Genomic DNA, 24,656 nt, shown 5'->3' with positions numbered 1-24,656 from the left:
GTAAATGGTAGTTTGAAAGTTGTAAAATGCAAGTGTAGGTAGGGTAGGCTACATTAATGATGATAAAAAAAATCGGACCACATCGGTCTAATACTTTCTCTCTCTCTCTCTCCCTCCCTCCCTCTCTCTCTCTCTTGCTCTCTCTCTCTCTCCAGCTCTCCGGTCTCTCCTCTCTCTCTATCAAAAGCATTGCTTGGCTTGCGCCAAGTTGCACGCATTTTAAGCTGGAATATATTAGGCTCGAAATCAAACCTACCCACTGTTTATGCAGCGTTCACTTGATGTTGAATATCAACTAGTCAACTGGTGTCTACCGTATTGACAGCAGAGGAAACGTTGAAATCACCGTGCGCAGGGCAGGCATGGGGCATCACGGCCACTTGCGTTTTATTTTGTTCATCATTACTGTTACATTCAGTGCGTCACATATTGGTTCACAACGGGACGATGGGACCCTGCCCTGGTCGGCAACGCGGCAAGTAACTTGGCTAATTATAATAGTAATTCCTCCGCGCTGTAGATAGGCCTTTCTACTAATTAGTATTCATTTCTAACAAAAACAAAAAAAAAACGGGATCCCGGGAACCGGAGTCAGTTCCCGGGACGGTAAATGACCTCGGGATTGCCAAGATTCCCGAATCCCGGTGTTAAACCCTAATCGTGACCTCTGTATCGCAATGCCTATCGTATCGCGACCTCTGTATCGTGATACGTCTCACGTATGCAAACGTCCTGCGGAAGCGCTGCCTGGTACGGCATGTTCTCACCTGGTACATCTCCTTCAGGCTCTGCAGACATTTGGTCATGTTCTCGTTGTTGATCTTGGTGTCAAACGTCATCATGGGCTCCTCACACAGGTGGTGAGCACAGTGCACGTGGAAACGTGTGCACTTCTCGATGAGAGACACCGTGAGCGGGCAGCACAGATGCTGCTGGGTGATGTCCTGGAAAATACAGCCGTAGATACATGCCATTTAGTTTCAGTCACAGACTTAAGAATTACATTCTATTTAGTTTCAGTCGCAGACTTTTGAATTAAATTCTATTTAGTTTCAGTCACAGACTTTTGAATTAAATTCTATTTAGTTTCAGTCACAGACTTTTAAATTCAATCACATTTCAGTAAATTCAAAGTTGACTAAATAGTTGTTTTTTTAGCACCGCGACACAAAGTGAGCTGGTAGATCTGCTATTTTCGTAGCAGTCTCGCACGTCATGGTGTTAGATAGGTTAATTATTTATAAATATAATGAGGTACTTATGGGGTTGGGATTTTAACGATACCAGTTCATTAACGAGCAGTATTAGTTAGGATTAGTTCATTATAATAATAATGGTGTTAATAATTCTAATGACCTATGGGTTACCTTGCGTATTCCAAGGGTGCGGTTAGGTTTAGTTCATTATAAATAATTCTATTAATAATAATAATTACCTCGAGTATTCCACGGGTGCGGTTAGGTTTAGTTCATTATAAATAATTATATTAATAATAATAATAATTACCTTGCGTATTCCACGGGTGCGGTTCCACACAAAGTCGTACCAGTCCCGTATGCTCTCTCTGGGCTGGTCCAGGATCTGTGTCACCAGGTAGTCCATGGTCCTGGACAGAACAGGAAGGGGGCGGAGCTCATGGGGAAGAGGCTCCTCCTGGTCCGCAGAGGAGCGGCTGTACTCCTTAATGGCTGCCTGGTGGTCCACCTAAATATAGTTTGGAATGAAACCAGTGTTACAAAGCCTTTAACAATCTGGGAACCCATCGCTAAATAAAAAGGAAAAACAGCGCTGTTTTTACTCTTTCACTTGGCTCTGGGCCGAGCTGAATGGAGCACCCGTGCGCAAGGAAACCGGGGTTTTGTCCTGCCCTCAGCGCTCCACTTCCGGTGGTGCGCTTATGTTTTCATTCCCACTAACAATATTTCTACACAGAACACTAACACCACTTTACTCAGAGAACATGGATGGTTTTGGTTATAAGCCCACTTGTTTCTATGATGAAAGAGCAAGTTAAAATGTGAATATCTTTCCGTGGTTTTGTCTGCTTCAAGGACGCTATTGTTAAATGAGTTTCGGCTTGTTTTCAGTGGGAAAGGAGCGCACAGACAGTAAATCCCGCCCACTACATTTGATTGGGTAAAGCGCAGCCTGCTTCCTGATCTGAAGGCACGCCCACTTTTAAGCTAACGCGCACACGTTCTGAACGGGGCTCTCGACAGATTCAGTAGGGTAGCTCTGAATCTGTTCTTGAGAGATTAAGCCTTTAATGGATGGTGTCAGTGCATTTTCCCATTTTTGTTCTACATGTGGGTGGTACCATATCATGGTTGCTCCCTCTAGTGTTGTGGCTGTGGGTGTCAATCACTATTCTATATCACTATTCAAAAATAGCAGATCTACAAGATCATAGCGGGGCACTCGATGCCGTGCTATGATCTTGTAGATCTGCGATTTTTGAAAAATCTTGAAAATGTCTATATTTTAGCAAACAATTTGAACTCACATTTTTGCTTCTGGAGGTCCCTGGAACAAAATATTTTACAAATGTTCGCTTTAAAAAATATGTATTCAAAGAATTGCCCAAATTTTCCATGATTTTTCAAAAAAATTGCAGATCTACAAGCTCATAGCATGGCACTCATTGCCACGCTATGAGCTTGTATATCTGCTATTTTTGAATAGCCAAATAAATCTGCGTTCCCCGTCTTAAACCAATAACAATCCCATTGATATTTGCTTAACCCCGTCTTCTACTGTGAGCCATCCCACACAAGCAAAGTGTGCTGGAATTAGGTGGGTCATGGGCTTAAGGCAGAGAAGTAGTCGTTTCAGTTTGTTTTGGGAGGTCTGAAGCTTAGTTTTTAGTGACATTGAGATGTTGGAGAACCAAGAGGTGCAAGCATAATGAAAATGGCATTGAATGAGGGCTCCAGCTAGTCTTGAGAGCACCTTTGTTGACAAGAGAAAATCCTTCAATCTTGCTCTTTGGTTGACATTTTTTTCACCCGTCAGTTTGTTGTCAAACATACAGCCCAACTAGGTAACCTCTTCTTTGCTTGAGATTACTATATTGTTAACTTTGACCTTGAAATAATTTGCATTACTAAGGGTACACTTATACTGTATGACTTTTTTTTTTTTGGAACCACTGGTTTAGGGGACAGACATTAAGGACATTTAGTAGGGGACATACATTAAGGGAATTTAGGGACATGTAGGACATTACCATCTCGGTGTCAGGGAGGACCTCGAAGGCACTGAGCTGGTTGCGTGTTTCCCTCATGTAGCGTTCTTTCTCTGGACACATGTCAGGACACGTCCCCACAAACACCTTGGACATGTCCAGGTCCGTCCTCTTAGGGCGACCTGCAACGCAACACACACACAATTTATTTTAGACTAATGATAGGTTCTTGGTTTACCTATGATCCTAGATTACTATTTCCATGCATTTGATGTATTACCTTGTGTTTACCATGCTTACTGTAAGTCGCTCTGGATTAAGAGTGTCTGCTAAATGCCTAAATTGTAAAGGAACACTTCACACATTTTCAACCTAATCTTCACATAATTGGTCCTCACTAATGCTCGTTATAAGATGACACCATTTCTGTCTATTAACTTTGTGTCTTAGAGGAGGGCTGTGGACAGTTCAGAAACCCGTCTTCCAGTGACATCATCGGTACGCAGGTTTGGTCAATTCAAAGAAGATTAACATTTGTTATTTTTATTTATTTTGTATTAATGCGAGAACAATGGCTTTCATTATAGATAAAACGCTCCAGGACTAGAAAGCCTGTGTTCAAACGTTCTAATTAAAATGGAGTGGCATCATGTCCGCTCTGGAAACAGTTCAAAACGTGCTGCATTTGTTGGGTGTGTGTGTGTGTGTGTGTGTGTGTGTGTGTGTGTGTGTGTGTGTGTGTGTGTGTGTGTGTGTGTGTGTGTGTGTGTGTGTGTGTGTGTGCGCGTATGGGCGTGCACGTGCACATGAGGACGTGCACATGACGTCACCTTGACGCAGTATCTTGTCCTTCTGCTCCAGGAGGCGGTACTTCTCTTCGGCGGTCTCGGACAGCTGGCCAATCAGGTGCAGGATGGAGGAGGGGACGGGACGCTCGGAGGCGGCGGAGCTGGGCGGGACATCCAGGCTTGGCTCCTCCCTCTGCTGACTGTCACTGTCCATCTGCAGGGCCTTAGCTGCCGCTGGCTTCTTGACCGGAGAACTGACAGACACACACACACACATTAATCCATTAAAACCGGGAAAGCATTGTGTATTCGCTATATAGCAACATACGTTTTTCAGAAAACTCTTAGGATTTAGAACAGTGGTTCTCAAAAATAGCAGATATACAAGCTTACAGCGTGTCACTTCGTGCTGCACTGCAAGCTTGTACATCTGAAATGTTGTAGAAAAAAGGGTTTGAAACATTTTGAATAATTATTGTTATTTACATTTTTTACACAAATCTTCCTCTTCTGGGGGTCCCTGGCGCAAAACCTTCTCAGATGGGGGGGGTCTGCGGCCAAATATACTGTATATCATTTTGGGGATCCTTGGCACGAAAACGTTTGAGAATGACTGATTTATAAGGCATTTGTAGAATCGGCCACAGGTCTTAATGGGTTAAAGCTAAATTAAATCTCACAACTGAAAACCTGTGTTAGGCCAAGTCCTAATCTGTGATTTATGAAACAACGTGATGGGAGTGAAACTGTCTGTCTGTCTGGCCTCTCTCTCACCTGCAGTGCACCCCACTCTGATCATTTATCCATTTTTAACCCATTAAGACCGGGGGAATGCATCTGTGTCATTTTAAGATGTCTTTGGAGACAATTTGAGAACCACTGATATTACAGCAACATATGTTTTTTTTTTTTTTAGCGGTGCCAACCGCTCTACATTTGACCGTGTCTGTGTGTCCGTCCGTCCGTATGTTATGTCCGTCCGTCCGTACGTATGTTATGTCCGTCTGTCCGTATGAGCACGGCAAAGAAGCAACACATAAACACACGCACACACACACACACACACACACGGACTTGGAGATCGGCTATTCCATCTCTCCTCTCATTGGCCACACGTACCAATGGTTATCAAAGAAGGGTCCAGGGACCCCAGAGTGTCTGTGTGTCCGTCCGTATGTTACTGTATGTCCGTCCGTCCGTATGAGCACGGGGCTTTAAACAGCTATAACTCCAGTTTGCAGCATGCCACCAAGTCCAAATTTGGTATGTGGACTTATACCACCAATAGGGACGAGCATTAATTGTGGAAGCCCCGCCCCCTCTGTCTTCCCATTGGCTGGCCTTTAAACAGCCATAACTCAAGTTCGCAACATGCTACGGAGTACAAATTTTATACATGGACTAAAACCACCAATAGGGACGAACTGTAATTACTTAAGCCCCGCCCCCTATGTCTGCCCATTGGCTGGGCTTTAAACATTAATTCCAGTTTGCAGCATGCTACCAAGTACAAATTTGGTAAGTGGACTCAGACCACCAATAGGGACGAACTGAAATTAGTTAAGCCACGCCCCAAAGGCACCGCTTCCTTCACACAGTGTGATTTTTAAACTGTTAGGCAGTTTAGAAGACATTTGTAGAATCCCCAGAAGCAAAGATTAGAGTTACAAATGTTTGCTTTAAAAAAGAATATATATATATTCAAAGATTTGCACAAATTTGCACACATTTTCAAAAAATAGCAGATCTACAAGCTCGTAGCACGTCTATGAGCTTGTATATATGCAGGGGCCCACATAACTTTTTAAGTCTAGTACTCAGAAGAGCTAGCCTGGCTCCAGCCCGCGAATCGCTAGCCACGCCCATTAAAAAAATATGTTCAGGCTATTCTGGTCTGGTGACGCTCTCATAGGAGGTCTCAGCCTCGGTTGAAAATCTGTACGCCGAATCGGGATCGGGATAATCCAGTATGAACCAATCGCCAAAGAGTCTTTGAAAAAAAAAAACTTTGGCCACGCCCCCATCTCAGCAATCGGCTGCATTGAGAGGGCTTTCAGACTGAATAATGGAGTGAAACGAAATGAAAATTCAGGCTGAGTGTCAGGCTACAGAAGAGCACCTGGAGATGTGACTTGGTGCACACCAAATAAATAGTCCCGGTAACTCTGCCGGGTGAAGGTGATTAAAGGATAAAGGTCAAATGTTAAAGGTTACCTGCGGGTAAAGGCGCCACTGACAGGTGGAACTCTAGGTGGCGCCGTTGGTCTTCTGACTGGAGATGAGGATGAGGAGCTCTGGGTCTTCATCTCCCCCTCCTCCCTCTTTGGGTGGGGTCTCTTCCCCTTCTCAGCTGGACCTAATTAAAATGTATTACAATGCATTACAATTCTAACCATTAAAGGAGCACTTCACCCATTTCCAACCTCAATATTGCTCATTATAAGATGGTACCAATTCTTTCTACTTGCTCTGTGTTTCAGAGGTGGGTTGAGGACAGTTCAGAAACCCGCCTACCAGTGACATCATCGATGGGGAATCCAAGCTAATAGAAACTGCAGGCTTTCTCTTCCTGGAAAGTTAGCATGTTGTAATGTAAGCCAAAAATCATGGTACCATATTATAATGAGTATTAGATAGGTTGAAAACAGGTGACGAGGTACTTTAACCCATTAAGACCTGAGGCCGCGTCTAAAATAATCTAAATCCTAAAAAAAAATAAAAAATGTTTTAATCATTTTCACGATTTTTCAAAAATAGCAGATCTACAAGCTCGTAGCGCGGCACTCGGTGCCTGCTCGGATCCAATAAAACATATATGTTGTTTGTTTTTATAACTTGATACATTGTTTTTTGTATTGTCCCTGTCAAATAAAAAAAATAAAATAAAAGACTTAATTCGAATACTAATTTTCATATTCGAATATACATATTTTCCCCATATTCGAGGAATATTCTAAATTAAAATATTAATTTACCAGCCCTAATATATACTGTGGCGGTCCGCCCCCTGAGTTTTATTTTCACGTCACGTTCATTCACTAGTTCCACTCCCCATTCACAAAACCGGCCAGCCTATCACCTCCCTTCTGTCTCCGCACGCTCTCCACCCGCTCCCTTTGAAGTGCACTCCAGGAACTCACCCCGCTGGCTCCGTCACTGTCTGTGTTTGTTTGTTTGTGTAGCGTCTGCGGCTCACAACCGAAGAGGCTGCGACCAGTCGGTTTTGTGTTAGCCCTATGCATAAAGTGGAATTATTAACTGTGGGTATTTTTGGAAGTGGAACTGATGAACTGAACTGAGTTATGAAAGGTACTTTTTGATTTAAACAAGGACTGCTTTGTGAACTGTTTTGAAATATATGTGTTGAATTGATCAATTGTGACTGAAACGGTTTGGTGTGGAAATGGGTTCACGTTATACATGCAGGTTGCATGGCTGGTAATATGTATCCTTGTGGTAGGTTTTCCTGAAATTATTCACTTTAAAAATGTGTCGGTTGAAAAGCCGGCTGGCACCCCAAGCAACACGTGAACGAAAAAGGGTAAACCGCTACAATACTGACTGTGTGTGTGTGTGTGTGTGTGTGTGTGTGTGTGTGTGTGTGTGTGTGTGTGTGTGTGTGTGTGTGTGTGTGTGTGTGTGTGTGTGTATTTATGCATTCATATTTACTTTGTTTTTTCTTCTGCCAGAACATGCAGAGTTCGTGTCGGTGGAAGTTTTTGCCCTTTCTCTTTGCCTTGAACGCAGATTCCTGAAGGAGACAATTCAAACATGTCACTGTCAATGTCTGTTTATTTATAATATAAAGGTAAAGGTCTATTTATAAGCATCACTACACAGTGGCATGCATGCATCATTTATTAAATTATCAACTTATACTGTCATATAAGCGATAGGCTCTATTCACAGCAGCCATATTATGAAGACATTCACAGGTGTTACCAATGATACTAATGAAGGCTCTGTTCCATTCTGGTCAAACAGAGTCAGGTTGCTAATATTGTGCATGTTGGCTCACTGGAAACACTCTGTTACACCAGTGGGTCTACAGTTGGGGTCCAGGGACCCTCATGGGCTTCCAAATGGCCCCTTACAGATGTGTAACTCTGGAACCAAACCAAATGGAACGGGTCCATTTGGTCCATTTGTACACTCTCAGAGCTATGGGGGTCGTGGAAACCACTGTGCTACACTAAATGGAACAGAGTCTTTATTAGTATCATTGGTAACACCTGTGAATGTCTTCATAATATGGTTGCTGTGAATAGAGCCTATTGCCCCCTTCCCTACCGTCAATTCCTGCATCACAATTCAGAGGGTGCGCCCTTCAAAGTGCGGTGCCTACAGTAGGTAGGGTGGGTAGGGCGCTACCCTCCGAAGGACGCGTAGGGCACAAGTTCTGCCTGTGAAATGGGACAGCACTGCGGAGACTTTGTGATCAAGAGCGAAGCTGAGGTAGCAGCCTGCAGCCACCATTAAAGGGACTACACCATGATTTTTTACTTTTCCTTCTTTTTTGTGTGTTTTTGGTCTCCCCTATCTCTCTTCCATCCCCAAAAAAATACCCCAGTTTGAGCACTCAGGCTTTCACTGCATATCTGGGGTTTTGTGTAAATTGTGTAAAAGCAACCGCTACTTTTAAACCCTCTTAACCCTTTAACACATTGAGTGCCAGTCACGTAGATCTACGCAAACCTATTTAAAGCCGTCAAGTGCCAGTCGCGTAGATCTACGCCAACTGGTGCTTTTTCCTTTTTTTCGAAAAAAGTTCACATTGCACTTTTTTCAATTTTCGACACGGACCATTTCATTGTAACACCACCGGAAACGGAATTATTCGGGATCCGGTTTTGCCGATCCCGTCGGCCTCCGTTCTAATGACGAAACTGAAACTCCATTTTCTCTTTGTAGTTTTTCTCCTCGCTGATCACTGTTTAACATAAACCGTTCTAACTACAACATGGAGGCACCGTTTGACACGTGGTCTTCACTGGTAGAATCAGGGAGATGTCCGCGATGTATACAAACAGTGCAGCGCTCAATCTTAAGGATTTTAACAAGGTCTATGGCGACGTCAAAAAAACAAAAAAACAACAATAAAACGTTGGCACTGGTGTGAGTACATTATGAGATTAACCTCTGGCATGGAATGTGTTAAGACCGGGAACCCCCATCTCAAAATATTTTGTTCCAGGGACCACTCCAGAAGCAACGATTTGAGTCTTTGAATTTTTCCGATTCTACCGGACCCTTGTGCGTGTTATGAGACGATTTCTGAGAAAGGTACAGTAAAATCTCTGTTTTTGCTGGGAAGGGGACGGTAGACGGATGAATGAATTAATTAATTCCTGGCAGTGAATGAGTTAATAGTGAATAAACTCACGTGGTCGTGGAAGTGCACGATGGCCAGCTTCTTGTTTGGACGGCAGTAGACCATCTTAACGGCTCCATACTGGCTGAAGTGTTTGGTCAGAAGGTCTTTTTTGTTGAGTTGTGGCGGAACGTTCTTACACTGCAGCACCATCAGATCTTTGATCTCACTGGGCGATAGACTTTCTGAGCTCTCCACCCGTTGGCTGCGCCTGGCCGGGGTCGTGGCTTCAGGCTCCGCCTCCACGGCTTTAGCTGAATCTGGGTGGTGGACAATAAAAAACAAAACAAATAAATACAATGATAATAGGGCTGTACTGATTTTAAATACTATATATACACATTTAAGAAAAACACATGTATATTATCAAATGAAGCTTTCAATCATCAAAAACGCTACATTTCAACAGTGATCAACTTTCTTTATTAAATATATATTAATGCTTATTTTTATTAATATTTAATCATGAACAATTAATAGTATAATAATACAAAATAAATGTTCCTGAAGGGGCCACAGGCTAACCATGGCTCACACTGAACTTGACATTAACCCATTGAGACCTAAAGCCAATACTACATATCTCCTAAATCTCAACAGTATTCTGAAAAACCTATGTTTCTATATCAGTGGTGCTCAATCTTTTTCATGTCAAGGACCCCCACAATTATATGTATTTGGCCGCAGACCCCCATCAAAATATTTTGTTCCAGGGACCCCCCAGAAGCAAAGATTTGAGTTAAAAATGTTCGCTTTAAAAATATATATATATTCAAAGATTTGCACACATTTTCACGATTTTTAGAAAATAGCAGATCTACAAGCTCATAGTGCGGTACTCGGTGCCGCGCTATGAGCTTGTAGATCTGCTATTTTTGAATAGCCCAAAGTGTAAAATAATGCTTTTTAGCTCAAATCTAACACAAACACATTAACCGCCAAGAACGTAGTCCTACGGTCCGTTAAATCCAACTGTTAAGTGCCGAGACTGTAGTCCTACGGTCCGGGTGCTTTTTCCTTTTTTTCGATATATATATTTTTTTAATTTTCTAGGGGGACCATTTTCAGTGTAACACCACCGGAAGTCGACCGGAAGTGCGATCCCGTTTTTTGTTTCCCGTCGGCCTCCATTCTAAGGCGCACACTAAAACCCTTGTAAAACCTGTGTAGTTTTTTCTCCTCGCATTTCCCATGTTAACATAAACGGTCAGAACTCAAACATGGCGGCTCCGTTTGGCACGTGGACTGGACTAATAGACGCAGGGACATGTGCACGTTGTTTACAAACAGTCCATCGCGCATTCTAAAGGATTTTAACGGGGCCTATGGCGACGTGAAAAAAAACAAAAACAAGAATAAAACCTTGGCACTGGTGAGTACATTATGAGATTAGCCCTTGGCGGTGGATGTGTTAATGGGTTAACACAGGTCAGGGGTCTGCCATGACAATAGTCACACCAGGGGCCAAAACTACACTGATGCTCTAATCCGCACAACACTTGGAACAAACATTGTTCAGGGGTCCTTGCTTACTGTTACTGCTCTGGATTAAGAGCGACTGCTAAATGCCTAAACTGTAAACTGGTCTCTCCCATGACACTAGCCACACAAAAGGAACAAAAAAACGATATGTCACACATAGGGGGCACTACAGCAGCATTTAAAATCGCATTTATTTTGAAGTTTCAGTCTGAAACAGCCTCAAAATAAATCAGAAAGTCCTTTCAGAGATATTGGCCTTTTAGGGACTTTTGATATAAAAATAACATGGAATTTATTTCTATATCTATAGTCAGGTATGTCCACATCATGACCACGGATATGCTCTAATATAAGTGTGAAAAACATTTTCATTTCGCTACGTCTAACACTTCATATGGTCAGAACTTGGTGACCATTTCTATGATAAGCGAAGTATAGGATTAGATTTGAAGGCCACGTAGCAGTCTGAAAAACTAGTTTAATAAAATAAAAATAAACCATTTCATTATTGTATGTGTATAAATAAAGTAAAGTAAAGTAGAATAAACCCACCCGTCTCCAGCTCTCTCTCCAGCACCTCTCTGGTGGGAGCCTGGGACCTGCAGGGAGCTGGCGCCCCCAGTTGGCCACCCTGAGCTGTGCTGTCCGTCCACTCTGCTGCCTGGCTCGTGGGCTGCTGGTTGTCCCTCGCCGGCTCACGTCTGGCCTCCTTCATGAGGCCGCTCAGCGCCCGGCCGAACAGGCCGGGCGCCCGGCCGAACAGGCCGGGCGCTGGGCCCCGAGACCGCAAAAGAGGCCTCTTCTGTCAACCAGAGGCACCATGAAGGCATTTTAGACACTCTTATCCAGAATGACAATAAACAAGGTAAACACATACGTAGAATGCAGAGAGACAGTGTAGTGCCTCAGTAAACTAGGATCACAGGTAAACCCAGAACCTGGCATCTGTCAAAACAATATACTATCAAAATAATAATCTGTACATTTGAAACTATAGGATACCAGGCAAACAATGAGCCTAGCATCTGTCTTAATAACCTGCTATGTAAATGTCACCGTTGTGGTCAAGAAAAAAACAAGCCTAGGTAACACAAATAAGAGAACAAATGACCACGGTAAGTTATAACTAGGTCAAGTCTGTGCTAAGGGCCGAGATACAAGCTATTTTTTAAACAACATGTGTGTTGTAGTGAACAGAAATCGGACCAGTGACCTCTGACCTGTGGTCATCTTGTTGTAGTGACCATTGTTCCGATACCAATACCAGTATCGGCAAAGCTGCCGATAGTGCCTAAAATTCTGGTATCGGTGAAGTCAGTCTATGCCGTTCCGATCCGCAATACTGTTTTTTTTGTTTTATCCTACATTTTTATCCCACGATTTTGCAACCTATTTTTTTTCACCTAGTGCCAATTGCCTGTGTAATGCTGGGCGGTACTCTCCCTATGCCAGCCTAGGGAGAGCCCAGAACTGAGATCATGCCTCCTTTAATGCTTGAGGAGTGAGCAGGCCGCTTCTTATCACCTGACAGGGGGGAGTTTCCCCGGTAGGACGTAGCGCATGGAAGGAACACATTATTCCAAACAGTTCCTTTCCCCTCCATCAGGCGCCCCGGCTGACCAGGGGGAGGCAGTATAGAGACCAGGATTACTGCATGTTTTTTTGTGAGGGTACCTACCCTAGGAGACACGGGGAGAACATGCAAACTCCACACAGAAAGGCCCTTTCACCAACCCCACCTAGGGTATGGGAACTGATGACGCGGAGGAGAAGACACGCCCACAGCGTCCCCGGAACCCAGGACCTTCTAGCTGTGAGGCGACAGCGCTACCGGCTGCGCCAGCGTGCCCCCTGCACTACTGTTTTATACTCTTACTGTACTATTTACATTATTATTTTACTAACTTACAGCTGCACTTTAACAATTACTGGAATGGAATTTGTATTTATTTCTAGATCAGTGGTTCTCTTTAATTTCAAGGACCCCCATAACTCTGAGAGTGTACAAATAGAACCAAATGGACCCGTAATTGGTTCCATTTGTACTCTCTCGGCGTTAGAGACCTGTAAGGATCCATTTGGAACGCCCTAAAGGAACTCTGGGAGTCCCTGGAGCCCACTTTGAGAGCCACTGTCCTAGATTATTTTTAAATTACACACTGGTATCGGATCAGAACTCTGGATCGACCGATACGCAAGTTATGGGTATCAGAATCGGGAAGGACAAAACATGAACAATACGCAAACACAAAGATTAGGACGGAGCTACTACACCAGCTAAAACAAATTATTTCACAGTGTGACGTTATGTGGAACACCACTCACTCACTCATGGAAAAACAAAACAAGGCCCACTGCCTCTATCTAGTGGCGTTACAAAGATATAGCAGCCTCTGACGACATTAACCTGGCTGGAGCCTTTTTTCCAGGCACGCCCCCTTTCTACAGCCACATCCCCTTTCCTGCAGGGGCATAAATATGAATGGAAGTGCACGCCCCCTTTTCCGTGGGCCGTCAATAGGCTCTATTCACAGCAGCCATATTATGAAGACATTCACAGGTGTTACCAATGATACTAATGAAGGCTCTGTTCCATTCTGGTCAAACAGAGTCAGGGTACTGATATTGTGCATGTTGGCTCACTGGAAACCTTCCAAATGGCCCCTTAAAGGTGTGTAACTCTGAGAGTGTACAAATGGAACCAAATGGACCCTTACGGGTCCATTTGGTTCCATTTGTACACTCTCAGAGTTATGGGGGTCGTGGAAACCACTGTGCTACACTAAATGGAACAGAGCCTTCATTAGTATCATTGGTAACACCTGTGAAGGAAGTGATAATATGGCTGCTGTGAATAGAGCCTATTGGGACAGAGACAGATCTCTGTCCAAAAAGCATCATCTCTACCATAAAGCTGACCTGTGGTTGTCTTGGTAACTCTCCTTCCGTTGGGGTGTTCTCCTCCTTGTTGGCCCTCTCTGAACCGTCTGGACCCACTGGACTCTCCTTCCGCTTGGTGCCTTTGCTCGGCCGCGTTGCGAAGGGGTTTGATTCCCCCGTGGCCTCCTTGTTGCTTGGCCGCGTTGCGAAGGGGTTAGATTCCCCCGTGACCTCCGCCGTGTCAGCGGCGCTCCTCTCCTCTGTGCTGACGTCTTTAGCTTTGGGGTCGCCGAACGCAGAGGCCTGACCGAAGCCGCTCGCCCCGAACAGTGGAGCTATCTGTGGCTGGAGCACTTTGGCTGAAAAGCTGAGGGGAAGACGTGGCAAGTGTATTTGCAAATGTTACTATTTTATGTTATTAATTAGCATTTTGTATAATTACTATAACGTTTATTTAACACATTTCAACAGCAAGGCAGGGCTTTACATCAAACATTAAAGGAGGAGTTCACCCAAAAAATTACTTATTTTCTATCAATTACACACCCCATGAAGCCTTGATTTCATCGATTTATTTGTGTTTTTGTGGCATTCCTAAGACAATAATTTGATGACCGTGTGTATTTCCGGTAGGAAATAATCTACTTTGTGTCTCCTACCGGATACACTAACCGGTAGGAGACGGTAATCTAATTATTAGCTTAGGAATGCGACAAAAACAAAAACAAATCCATGGATTCAAGGCTTCAAAGGCTGTGCAATTGATTGAATATAAGTAATTTTTTGGGTGAACTCCTCCTTTAAGCAAAGGAAGGTCATATAAAAAGGACTTTACAATTCAGCTCAAAGGAAGAGGAGAAAAATCTCCTTAATAGGAAACACCAGAGCAAAAAAAATATCCACACCCAGTTCGAGTAAGCGGTGCCTACTCTGACGAGTGTACGCTCATATCCAGAAGGCACTACTCTGTTGTTTGATGAGTGTGTGCTGGTATTCAGACGGTACTACTCTATTTGATGTGCGGCCACTGGTATTCAAACATTACTAGTCTACATGATGTGTGGGGGGTGGTAAAGTAAAAAAATGTGTTTACAAAAGTAAAATGTCAGTGCAGAAGAATCATTCAAAAGAAATCTCCATAAAAGGCAGCGGCAAACGCATGATTTCAAACAACGGCAGTGCTGTGCCAAGCTGACCGCCCATACCTGCTTCTGATTGGTTGAAATAAAATAACACTACTGCCCGTTTCTACCAAAAATAAGCGCTAAATCCCCATTCTGCCATTTTCAGCGGTGGCAGCCGAGATAAGCATTAGACCATCCAGTCACAATGTCATGGGTATCGAATCACTCTTCCAAATTTGTTTTTTGAAAACGCATAATTTCGTGACATTTGGCATAGTGAGGTTAGGGTTGGGATTAAGCGTAGTTTTTGAGAGGTTAGGGTTAAGGTTAGGTTCAGGCGTAATTTCGCCACATTAGGCATATTTTCAAAAAGACGCATGGCAGAAGTCTCACAGGGCACAACTGCCAATCAAAGTGACTACTGGCCAATCACAGCGTGTCCTTTCTGGGACTTGGCACAACACTGCCGTACACTGTAATAACGCGCGTCAAACAGAAAGGTTTTTTAGTTGTAGCTTTCAGACCTGAATGAAGACGGGGTGGTGGGCTGGGTGGAGGTGGTGGTGGGTTCAGTGTTGGTGTTGGTGCTACAGGGTGCAGCTGGCTGGGAAAAGGTGAACTGCAGCGAAGAGCCGCTGCTGGAGGTGGTGGAGGGCTGAGGTTCTTTCTGGGTGGAGATATTAGCAGGCTGGGAGAAGCTGAAACCCAGGGGAGGAGCGCTGCTCTCCATGCTACCAGAGGAGACGCTGTGGGGCGGCTCAGACCCAGCACTGGGTTCTGGGTTGTTGGCCGGCGGTTCGGGGCTGGCGCTGAATATGGGCTTAAAGAGCACCTCGTTGGAGGGTTTGAAACTGAACTGGGAGAGTCCCATGCCTTTGGTTTGGCTCGGACCCTGAGCCGTTGAGCCGAACACCCCAGAGGAGGATGCACCCTGAGCCGCTGTGCTGCCGAACACCCCAGTGGATGCACCCTGAGCAGTTGAGCCGAAAACCCCAGAGGATGTACCCTGAGCCGTTGAGGCGAACACCCCAGAGGAGGATGCACCCTGAGCCGTTGAGCCGAACACCCCAGAGGAGGATGCACCCTGAGCCATTGAGCCGAACACACCAGAGGAGGATGATATAACCTGAGCCGTGGAGCCAAACATCCCAGAGGAGGATGATGCAACCTGAGCCGTGGAGCCAAACATGCCAGAGGATGCACCCTGAGCTGTTGAGCCGAATACCCCAGAGGAGGAGGATGCACCCTGAGCCGTTGAGCCGAATACCCCAGAGGAGGATGCACCCTGAACCGTTGAGCCGAATACCCCAGAGGAGGATGCACCCTGAGCCGTTGAGCCAAACACACCAGAGGAGGAGCTGGTGGACAGAGACTGGCCGAAGGGGGTGTGTCCAAAGGAGCCTGTGGTGGAGGTGGAACCTGTGGACAACGTTACGATTTGATCATTCTGGTTCTGATTGATTCAACATTTCAGTTCCATGATGGGAAAAAATAAAAAAGGTTAAATGTTGCAATGTTTCATTATTTTAAAGGAATAGTTCACCTAAGAAATGACCTAAGAATATTTTTTATCGTTTACTGATCCAGTGTTGCCTTTGACTCGCGCAGAGTTTTAGTTTGTGTTCTTCTTGGGTGATATTTTTAAAGGTTTCTCAGTGGTTTTCCACCAGTTGGCACTGCTGTCAACCGTATGAATGATGCTTTCACTGACAGATGACGGCAGACAAAGAATTGACCCGGAAGTAAAAATAAAACAGGTCGTTTACTTCCAATATCTCTGTTCCTCTTGCTTTACGGCAAAAACAAGCTGGATTCAAACGACCACAGCTGTGCAGTGGATTGCCCCGTGTGGATATATTTTTTCCCCCCTCAACTACGACAACCCTGTGCGTGCAATGAGGCGAAGTCCGTGAGGACGGAGGTCACGGAGAATATTCCATGATTTTTCAAAGGTACAGTAAAATCGCTCTTTTTCTCTGGCAGTGCTGGCACACTATTACACTATCACTCTGGCAGTCAAAGAGTTAATGAATGTTTTACAAACTAAAACTCTACGTGAGTCAAAGACAACACAGAGTAGGTAAGCGTAGGCGTCATTTCTTCTGTGAACTATTCCTTTAAGCGTTAACTGAAATACATTGTATTAATTTCCTATTACTAGTACACACTATGGATATTAGTAGTAGCTTAATTACAGCCGTTTAAATGAACCAAACATTATCCACTATTTGTCAGGTTATCACAAGTCTATCCTTTTCAGGTGGACCGACCGAGACCTGTGGCGATAGCAGCCATATCATGAAGACATTCACAGGTGTTACCAATGAGCCTTGGAAAGTGTTGTTTTTTCTCTGGTTTAATTCCCACCCTTCATAAAAGCCCTGAAATTTTTAGCCGCATCTACAGTGCTGACAATTGGTTGCGCAATTTCTGCCTAGCCTGTGGTTATGGCTACTCAAGCAATTTCGATCTGTTTTGGAAAACCCCCTCACTATACCGTGATACTTTACACCCCAACAATGATGGCATTGAAGTCCTGGCCAATCACATCTCCAGTTACCTCCCCAAAAAGTGACGCCAGCTACCAAAATTGAGTATACTACCACCTACCACCAGCTCTTTTCACACCACCTCCTCTATTCCAGTTCTCATCACACCTAGACCATCATCCCCAATTTCACAGTTACAATGCAGAGGTGCTAATATCCATAACATTACACCTCTTAGCTCAGTAAACCAGTCACAGCCACCCAGTAACCTAGGACCTAAGGCTATAAAAATGGCCTTGCTAAATGCCAGTTCCATAGCAAACAAAACCTTCATTCTAAATGACTTTATTACAGCCAAAGACCTGGACATTTTCTGTCTATCAGAAACATGGCAAAAGACTGAGGAATATGTCTCTCTAAATGAACTGTGCTCGCCAAATTTTTCTTTCACTTGTGCCCCCAGACCCTCCAGGTCAAATGCCACCACCAGTCGCGTAGGAGGTGGCATAGCCCTGGTGCACAAGAACTGTTTCTCCGCCAGGATTGTGTGCTCCAGTAGTACATACAGCTCCTTTGAACTTTTAATCACCAAAGTTGGGCATACAAACCCATTTTATTGTATTTTAATTTACCGACCCCCTGGTTTTAATAGTTCTTTTTTGGCAGATTTTAGCGACTTTTTAACCTCCATCATCAAACTGGAAAGGATTGTCCTATTAGGTGACTTTAATATCCATATTAATAATAGTAATGACAATTTTGCCACCAATTTTACCTGCATCACAGAATCATTTAATTTTGTCCAACATGTCACAGGCCCCACGCACAACAAAGGAAACACACTAGATCTTGTTTTTACTCTTGGCTTAGACATAGACAACATTATTTTTGAGGAAATGACTATAACTGACCATAAATGCCTAATTTTCAATTTAGTTTTTAAAACTGATACTATGACCGTCAAGCGAGTCAAGCGCTCGCGCATGCTAAATGACCTCTCAGCGGAAAAGTTTTCCACTGCCTTTGATAGCAGTGCGGTGCCATCTATCAATGCAAATGGTGACATCGATTTTTTAGTTCATGCTTTTAACCAGCACTGCTCTGACATTTTAGATGTAGTTGCTCCTTTTAAATCCCCCACTGTTCGCACTTTAAATTCACCCTGGTTAAATGAGGATATTCGTCGTTTTAGACGAAATTGCCGGTGTGTGGAGCGAAAGTGGAAGTCCACCAAGTCTGAGGTACATCGTCTTCATCTTAAGCAACTTTTAATAGACTTTAACAGTATGGTTAAGGAGGCGAGAGCCGCCTATTTCACAAACCTCATATCCTCCAGCAAACAAAACCCCAAAGTCCTCTTTGACACGATTAACACCATTGTCAGTCCACAAACTCCTGTCACACCCGTTTTTTCTGCTGAGGACTGTCACAATTTTCTACTATTTTTTGTCAATAAAGTTGCCAGTGTCAGGGCAGGTATTACACCCTCCACCTCAAACCAACCACTACCTCCAAACCGCCAGTCTACTCTAAATGCCTTTTCACCCATTACCCTCCATGACCTATCTGAACTAGTGAGCCACACAAAAACCTCCTCTAGCCCCTTAGACATCATCCCAACCTCTCTGTTAAAGGACGTTTTCAGCGCTATTGGTCCCTGTCTGCTCTCCATCATAAATCTTTCGCTGGTTTCTGGCCAGGTCCCCGCCTATTTTAAACAGGCAATCGTTCAGCCGCTCTTAAAAAAGCCAAGCCTGGACGCCTCGTTACCAAGTAACTATCGGCCCATCTCCAAGTTAACTTTTATGTCCGAAATTTTAGAAAAAATTGTTGCAAATCAGCTTATAGCTTTTTAAATGAACACCACATTTTTGATAAATTCCAGTCGGGCTTTCGCCAAAAACACTCCACGGAGACTGTACTTTTAAAAGTATCCAATGATTTACTGATGTCTGCCGACTCTGGTAAATGCTCCATTTTAGTTTTATTGGACCTCAGTGTTGCGTTCGACACTGTGGACCACAACATCATTTCAGACAGGCTCAGAAATTGGGTGGGTGTCACAGGGAGTGCCCTTAAATGGTTTAAATCCTATCTCTCAGGTAGATATTTCTCAGTTGAAATAGGCCCTCATGTGTCTAAGGCTGTCCCCCTTTCCTGTGGGGTCCCCCAAGGCTCGGTACTTGGTCCAATTTTATTCGCACTATATTTGCTCCCGCTAGGACACATTATAAATTCTTTTAAAGGCATCTCCTACCACCTTTACGCGGATGACATCCAGCTGTATTGCTCTTTTAACCCTGACTGCCCTGACGATTTTAATTCTAACCTTGCTGTTTTAAATGAGTGTCTGTCTGCCATTAAGGCCTGGTTAGCAAGTAATTTCCTCCAGCTGAATGAGGCCAAAACCGAGGTGCTCATTGTGGCCTCTGATGGTGTTGCATCCAAGGTGGCTAGTTGTATCGGATCCCTCAAAAATAATGTGAGCCCCAATCTCAGGAACCTTGGGGTAATTTTTGACCAGGCCATGCACCTGGACACACATATTAAATCGGTGACCCGCACTTGTTTTTTCCATCTCAGGAACATTGCCAAGTTAAGGTCGATTGTTTCCCATTCTGATGTGGAAATGATTATACATGCCTTCGTTTCCTCTCGCCTTGATTATTGCAATTCAATTCTCACCTGCCTCAATAAGACATCCATAGACCGCCTCCAATTTATTCAAAACACTGCTGCAAGACTGCTAACCAGATCAAGCAGAAGGTGTCACATTACCCCAGTTTTGGCATCTCTGCACTGGCTTCCGGTCCTTTTCAGAGTTCATTTCAAGGTCCTGGTGCTCACTTTTAGGGCTCTGCATGGCCAGGCACCTGAATATGTCACTGACTTGCTGGAACCATATGTGCCCAGCAGGTCCCTGAGGTCAGCAGACCAGGGTCTATTGGTCATTCCTCGTACCAGATTAATCACCAAAGGGGACAGAGCTTTTCAGTCTGTAGCGCCTAGACTCTGGAATGCCCTCCCACGTGGCCTGAGAGCTGCAGCTTCTGTAACTATTTTTAAGAATCAGCTAAAAACTTTATTGTTTCAACAAGCTTTCGGGTAATGTCACTGAGGTTCTCCTCCAATGCGGAAACATGTCTGCTTTTTGTTTTGTTTTCTCTGAGATGCATTGTGTTTTTGTTCTGTTTCCTTTTCATTTTGATTGTTTTTTGCTGTATTTATTTTTCTGTTTATGTAAAGCACTTTGTGAGTCCTCTCTGTGAAATGTGCTATTCAAATAAAATGTACTTACTTACTTACATAACTCTGAGTTGTACACTCTCAGAGTTACACACCTGTAAGGGGCCATTTGGAAGCCCATGAGGGTCCCTGGACCCCAACTGTAGACCCACTGGTGTAACAGAGCGTTTCCAGCGGGCCAACATGCACAATATCAGCACCCTGACTCTGTTTGACCAGAATGGAACAGAGCCTTCATTAGTATCATTGGTAACACCTGTAAATGTCTTCATAATATGGCTGCTGTGAATACAGCCCATTGAAACCGATCCGACCCGTGTGCCCGAGGGCCAAATCAATATAATCCAGCCTACCGGTCGTTGTGTGGGAGACAGCAGACGAGAGGCCGAATCCTGAAGGCTGCTGCTGCTGCTGACTGAAGCCTGGAGGAGGCTGATGACCGAACGCACTCTGTTGACCGGGAGGAGGCTGATGACCGAACGCTGGCTGCTGACCTGGAGGAGGCTGATGACCAAACGCCGGCTGCTGACCGGGAAGAGGCTGATGACCAAACGCCGGCTGCTGACCGAAGGCTGGGGTCTGTCCAAACACAGCTCCACTCACCTGGACGGAGGGGCATCAGCATATTACAGCCCACAATTCATTGTCATGAACAAATAAACGGCATTCATTATTTAATAGTGTTTTCAGCGTTCTGTTAGCCCAGGGATAAAACTAATCTCACAAGTTTTTTTGTCAGACAATTAAAGTCTCAATCTGTGATTTTTAGAGATGCACGATATTGAATCTGATAATATGCAGGGTCATATCGGTCGATACCGATATATTACATTATATATTATATTTACATTGAGCTCATTGCAGAATTTCTTTATTTTTCATTTTCTAAGCCATTAACGGTCACATTATTATTGCGTCAACATTGGTGAAATATCCCTCAATATCGGTGATATATCGGTCAATATCGGTCAATATCGGGGAAATATCGGTGAAAACATATCGGTCAATATCGGTGAAATTATTTTGACATCGGTTCGATACCGATATTGCATTTGTTATGAAATATCAGCCAAAATCGATATGCTACCGATAATATCATGCATCACTAGTGATTTTTGAAACAGCATGAAATTCAATATGCTTCAAAGCACATATTCTATTTTTTATAATAATAATTATGAATAATAATAATGATATGCTTTGAACCATGTATTATATTGATAATAATAATACTTAATTACTTGTTATTAATAATAATAATGCTTCTAAACATGTAATGTATTATATTGCATTGCACCATTCTGACCATTATGCAAAAAATAATTGTGATTATATGAAATAATTAATAAAAACAACTGATTATCTCAAATAATTGATAAAAAATAACTGATTACCTTAAATAATTAATAAAAATAACTGATTATCTTAAATAATTAATAAAAATAACTGATTATCTCAAATAATTAGAATCAAATAATTAGAATCAGACTATTATGCAATGATAAAAGTCAGGATCCACTGACCTGTCCAATTATAATTATAATGTAATGACATTATAATTATGAATTAATGATAGTGTCAGAATCCACTGACCTGTCCAATTATAATTATTATAATGATATAATGATACTGACCTGACCAAAAGCTGGTGCACTGCCACTGCCGGCCCCGAACATGGAGCTGCTCTGACCGAACGCCTGGAATGGAATGGAATAGCATAGAATAGAACATTGATCTTGCAGGGGAATTAAGTCTCCAGAGACCACACAGGAGTTAAAGTTACAGATACAGAGTAAGAAAACGTCCTGTACAGGAATAATAACGTCACAATACTGAAGCATAACCTGCCTGGCTCATTGGGGTTGCCGGTTCAGATCCTGGCTGTCCAAACACCGAGCTCTGTCCCAGGGAGGCCGTCTGTCCAAAAGACGGAGTCTGTCCAAACATGGTGCTTCCAGCTGGGCCTGTGTCACCATGGAGACCATTTATCACACCATTCATTGTCAGACAAACTACTGCAATTAACCATTTAATAATACAAACAATTGCAATTAACCATTTAATAGAGTTTTTGGTGTTTGAATAATGGAACAAAAATGTGTACCAATAATTTAAATAAATAGTGTACCTAAATAAACAATAATAAATATTGGTAAATATTGTACCATGACCAAAACAATATCTAAATAAAAATAATAACAATAATGTAAATAAATAATGTTTTTCTACGTTTTTTAAAGGAGCCAGCCCTCTACAATATCCATTGGCTCATGGAGGCTTAATCTTTTCACGTACAAACTTCTCCTCAACTGAGACTTTAGATAATGACCATAGATTGTGTGTAGAACGTTTCACGCAAATTGCTCAAAAATCCCGGGATAAAAACGGTTTGTGTTTTACAAACTGCTCAAAATGGCGGAAAATCTTTTTGCATTTTCAAATGATTGCTATAGTGCCCCCCATTTGGCCAATTGGAGTAAGATTGGTTTCAGTGATATTTGGAATGACCCTTTACCATATTGCAAAGTTTCATAAAACAATATGACTCTGTATTTATGTGTTAGGGGCAGAGTTGAGTTATACCTGTTCAAAGTTTTCATTTTTCAATTGAGTGTTATAGACCCCTTAACAGACGGCGTCACGCTGGTTGCAAGCGTCATACTGCGTAAGCGTCAAACCCATTCTGCCAGGTCTCGCTAGGGCGCGCAGCACTAGCCAACACACAAGAGGGGGTTGGGGTGTGCTGAAACTAGCGCACCCCAAAACAACAGGCTGAGAATTGATTGCATGAAACGATCACCTGTGCATCCAGTCTCAATGTTGGTAAACAAATAATTGGTCTATAGCGCCACCCTTTGGCCAATGATTGTGAATGTGATTTGTCCGTAGGTTTTCATGACCCTCTGCCATACTGCAGAGTGTCATAAAAACCGACTGCACGGTTTGGCCTGGAGTGGCGGCAGAAGAACATTAAGAATACGATTTTAACTGTTCATATAATTCCAAATGGTGGGAGATCTAAAAGGAGACTCATATGTGTATTGTATCATGGCAATAGCTCAAACAGGGCATGGGTTATACCTGTTCAAAGTTTTGCATTCAATTGATCGCTATAGCTCCCCCCTTTGGCCAATGGTTGTGGGTTTCGTGTGTTCGCAACTTGCCATAGCTCCATACCATATTGCCAAGTTACAAGTTACATAACTTACTTTCAGAAATGTTCCAAAATAGCAAAAATAGCAGATCTACAAGCTTGGAACTCATTCTGATCTTGTAGATCTGCTGTTTTTGCTATTTTTAACAGATTAATTTTGACAAATGAATGGAAAGAATTGTGAGGATCAGGATATTATATAATAACTAGAGTTTCGGGGGGCTACGCCCCCCTCAACCCCAGCCGCGCACGGGGCCCAGCGTGGCCGTGTGTATATTGGGGGACCCAAATCGCCGGAGTAAAACTGTGGAAAAGTGTTTTTGAAAAAGGGAAAAATTTGAAGAAATAATATTTGTTATGTTTCAGGGGGTCCACAGGGGGTCCGCGGATCCCCTGATGGTCCACTGACCCCCTGTGGAGTGTTGGGACGCGCGGGGACACCCCTGGAACATTGCGGACCATTTCGGTGTTTTTGTTTTTTTTCATGAAGGTGGTTGCTTGTTTCTGGCGCTGGCTGTGCAAACCTGGCAACCCAGCGCATGCTGCCGCACGTTACACCAGAAATGGTGCCTGGAGAAAATGGTGACCAAAAAAAAGTTTGGAAAAAAAGGAAAAAACCCCCGCAGCGGCTGGCTGCTGTTGTGGTGATGAGGTCGTGCGCACGGTAAACGGTACGAAGCTGCCTCCCCTTCCGTTTTGTCCGACATTTGGTGAGTAGAAGTAATTATGTTGCGCGGTGGAAAGGGTGTAGTGAGCAGTGAGATGTCCCCTACGCGAGGCGTAAATTCAGCGCGGCCGCCGTGGCGAGTCAGTTGGCGACATGTGGTGTGGCGGTGCGTTGTTTAGGATCAGGATATTATATAATAATGGTGACAGACAGACCTCCAGGGATGGGGACAGTGAATCAACTGGGAAATCAATGTGGTTCTCAACCTTTT

General features: G+C 43.6%; 1 protein-coding gene across 2 annotated transcripts in view; it reads right to left on the bottom strand.

The window, feature by feature from the left end:
- Nucleotides 1-24,656, bottom strand: part of mcm3ap (minichromosome maintenance complex component 3 associated protein) — a 68,593-nt gene that overhangs the window by 38,167 nt on the left and 5,770 nt on the right. Inside the window, exons 3-16 of one of the 2 annotated variants that reach the window (XM_084063156.1) lie at nt 22,413-22,528; nt 22,199-22,261; nt 21,095-21,167; nt 20,918-21,058; nt 15,354-16,248; nt 13,745-14,072; nt 11,378-11,627; nt 9,356-9,603; nt 7,642-7,723; nt 6,187-6,328; nt 4,015-4,226; nt 3,227-3,366; nt 1,507-1,704; nt 768-944 (exon numbers count right to left, since the gene is read on the bottom strand). In XM_084063156.1, the coding sequence (XP_083919282.1) occupies nt 768-944; nt 1,507-1,704; nt 3,227-3,366; nt 4,015-4,226; nt 6,187-6,328; nt 7,642-7,723; nt 9,356-9,603; nt 11,378-11,627; nt 13,745-14,072; nt 15,354-16,248; nt 20,918-21,058; nt 21,095-21,167; nt 22,199-22,261; nt 22,413-22,528 (3,065 nt within the window). Of the gene's footprint in view, nt 1-767; nt 945-1,506; nt 1,705-3,226; nt 3,367-4,014; nt 4,227-6,186; nt 6,329-7,641; nt 7,724-9,355; nt 9,604-11,377; nt 11,628-13,744; nt 14,073-15,353; nt 16,249-20,917; nt 21,168-22,198; nt 22,262-22,412; nt 22,529-24,656 lie in introns of both variants that reach the window. The other variant, XM_084063155.1, reaches the window with a different exon arrangement.

The sequence above is a fragment of the Gymnoscopelus microlampas genome (assembly GCF_963454915.1).
Source record: "Gymnoscopelus microlampas genome assembly, chromosome: 7".
NCBI lineage: Eukaryota > Metazoa > Chordata > Actinopteri > Myctophiformes > Myctophidae > Gymnoscopelus > Gymnoscopelus microlampas.
This window is presented reverse-complemented; position numbering and strand designations above follow the sequence as displayed.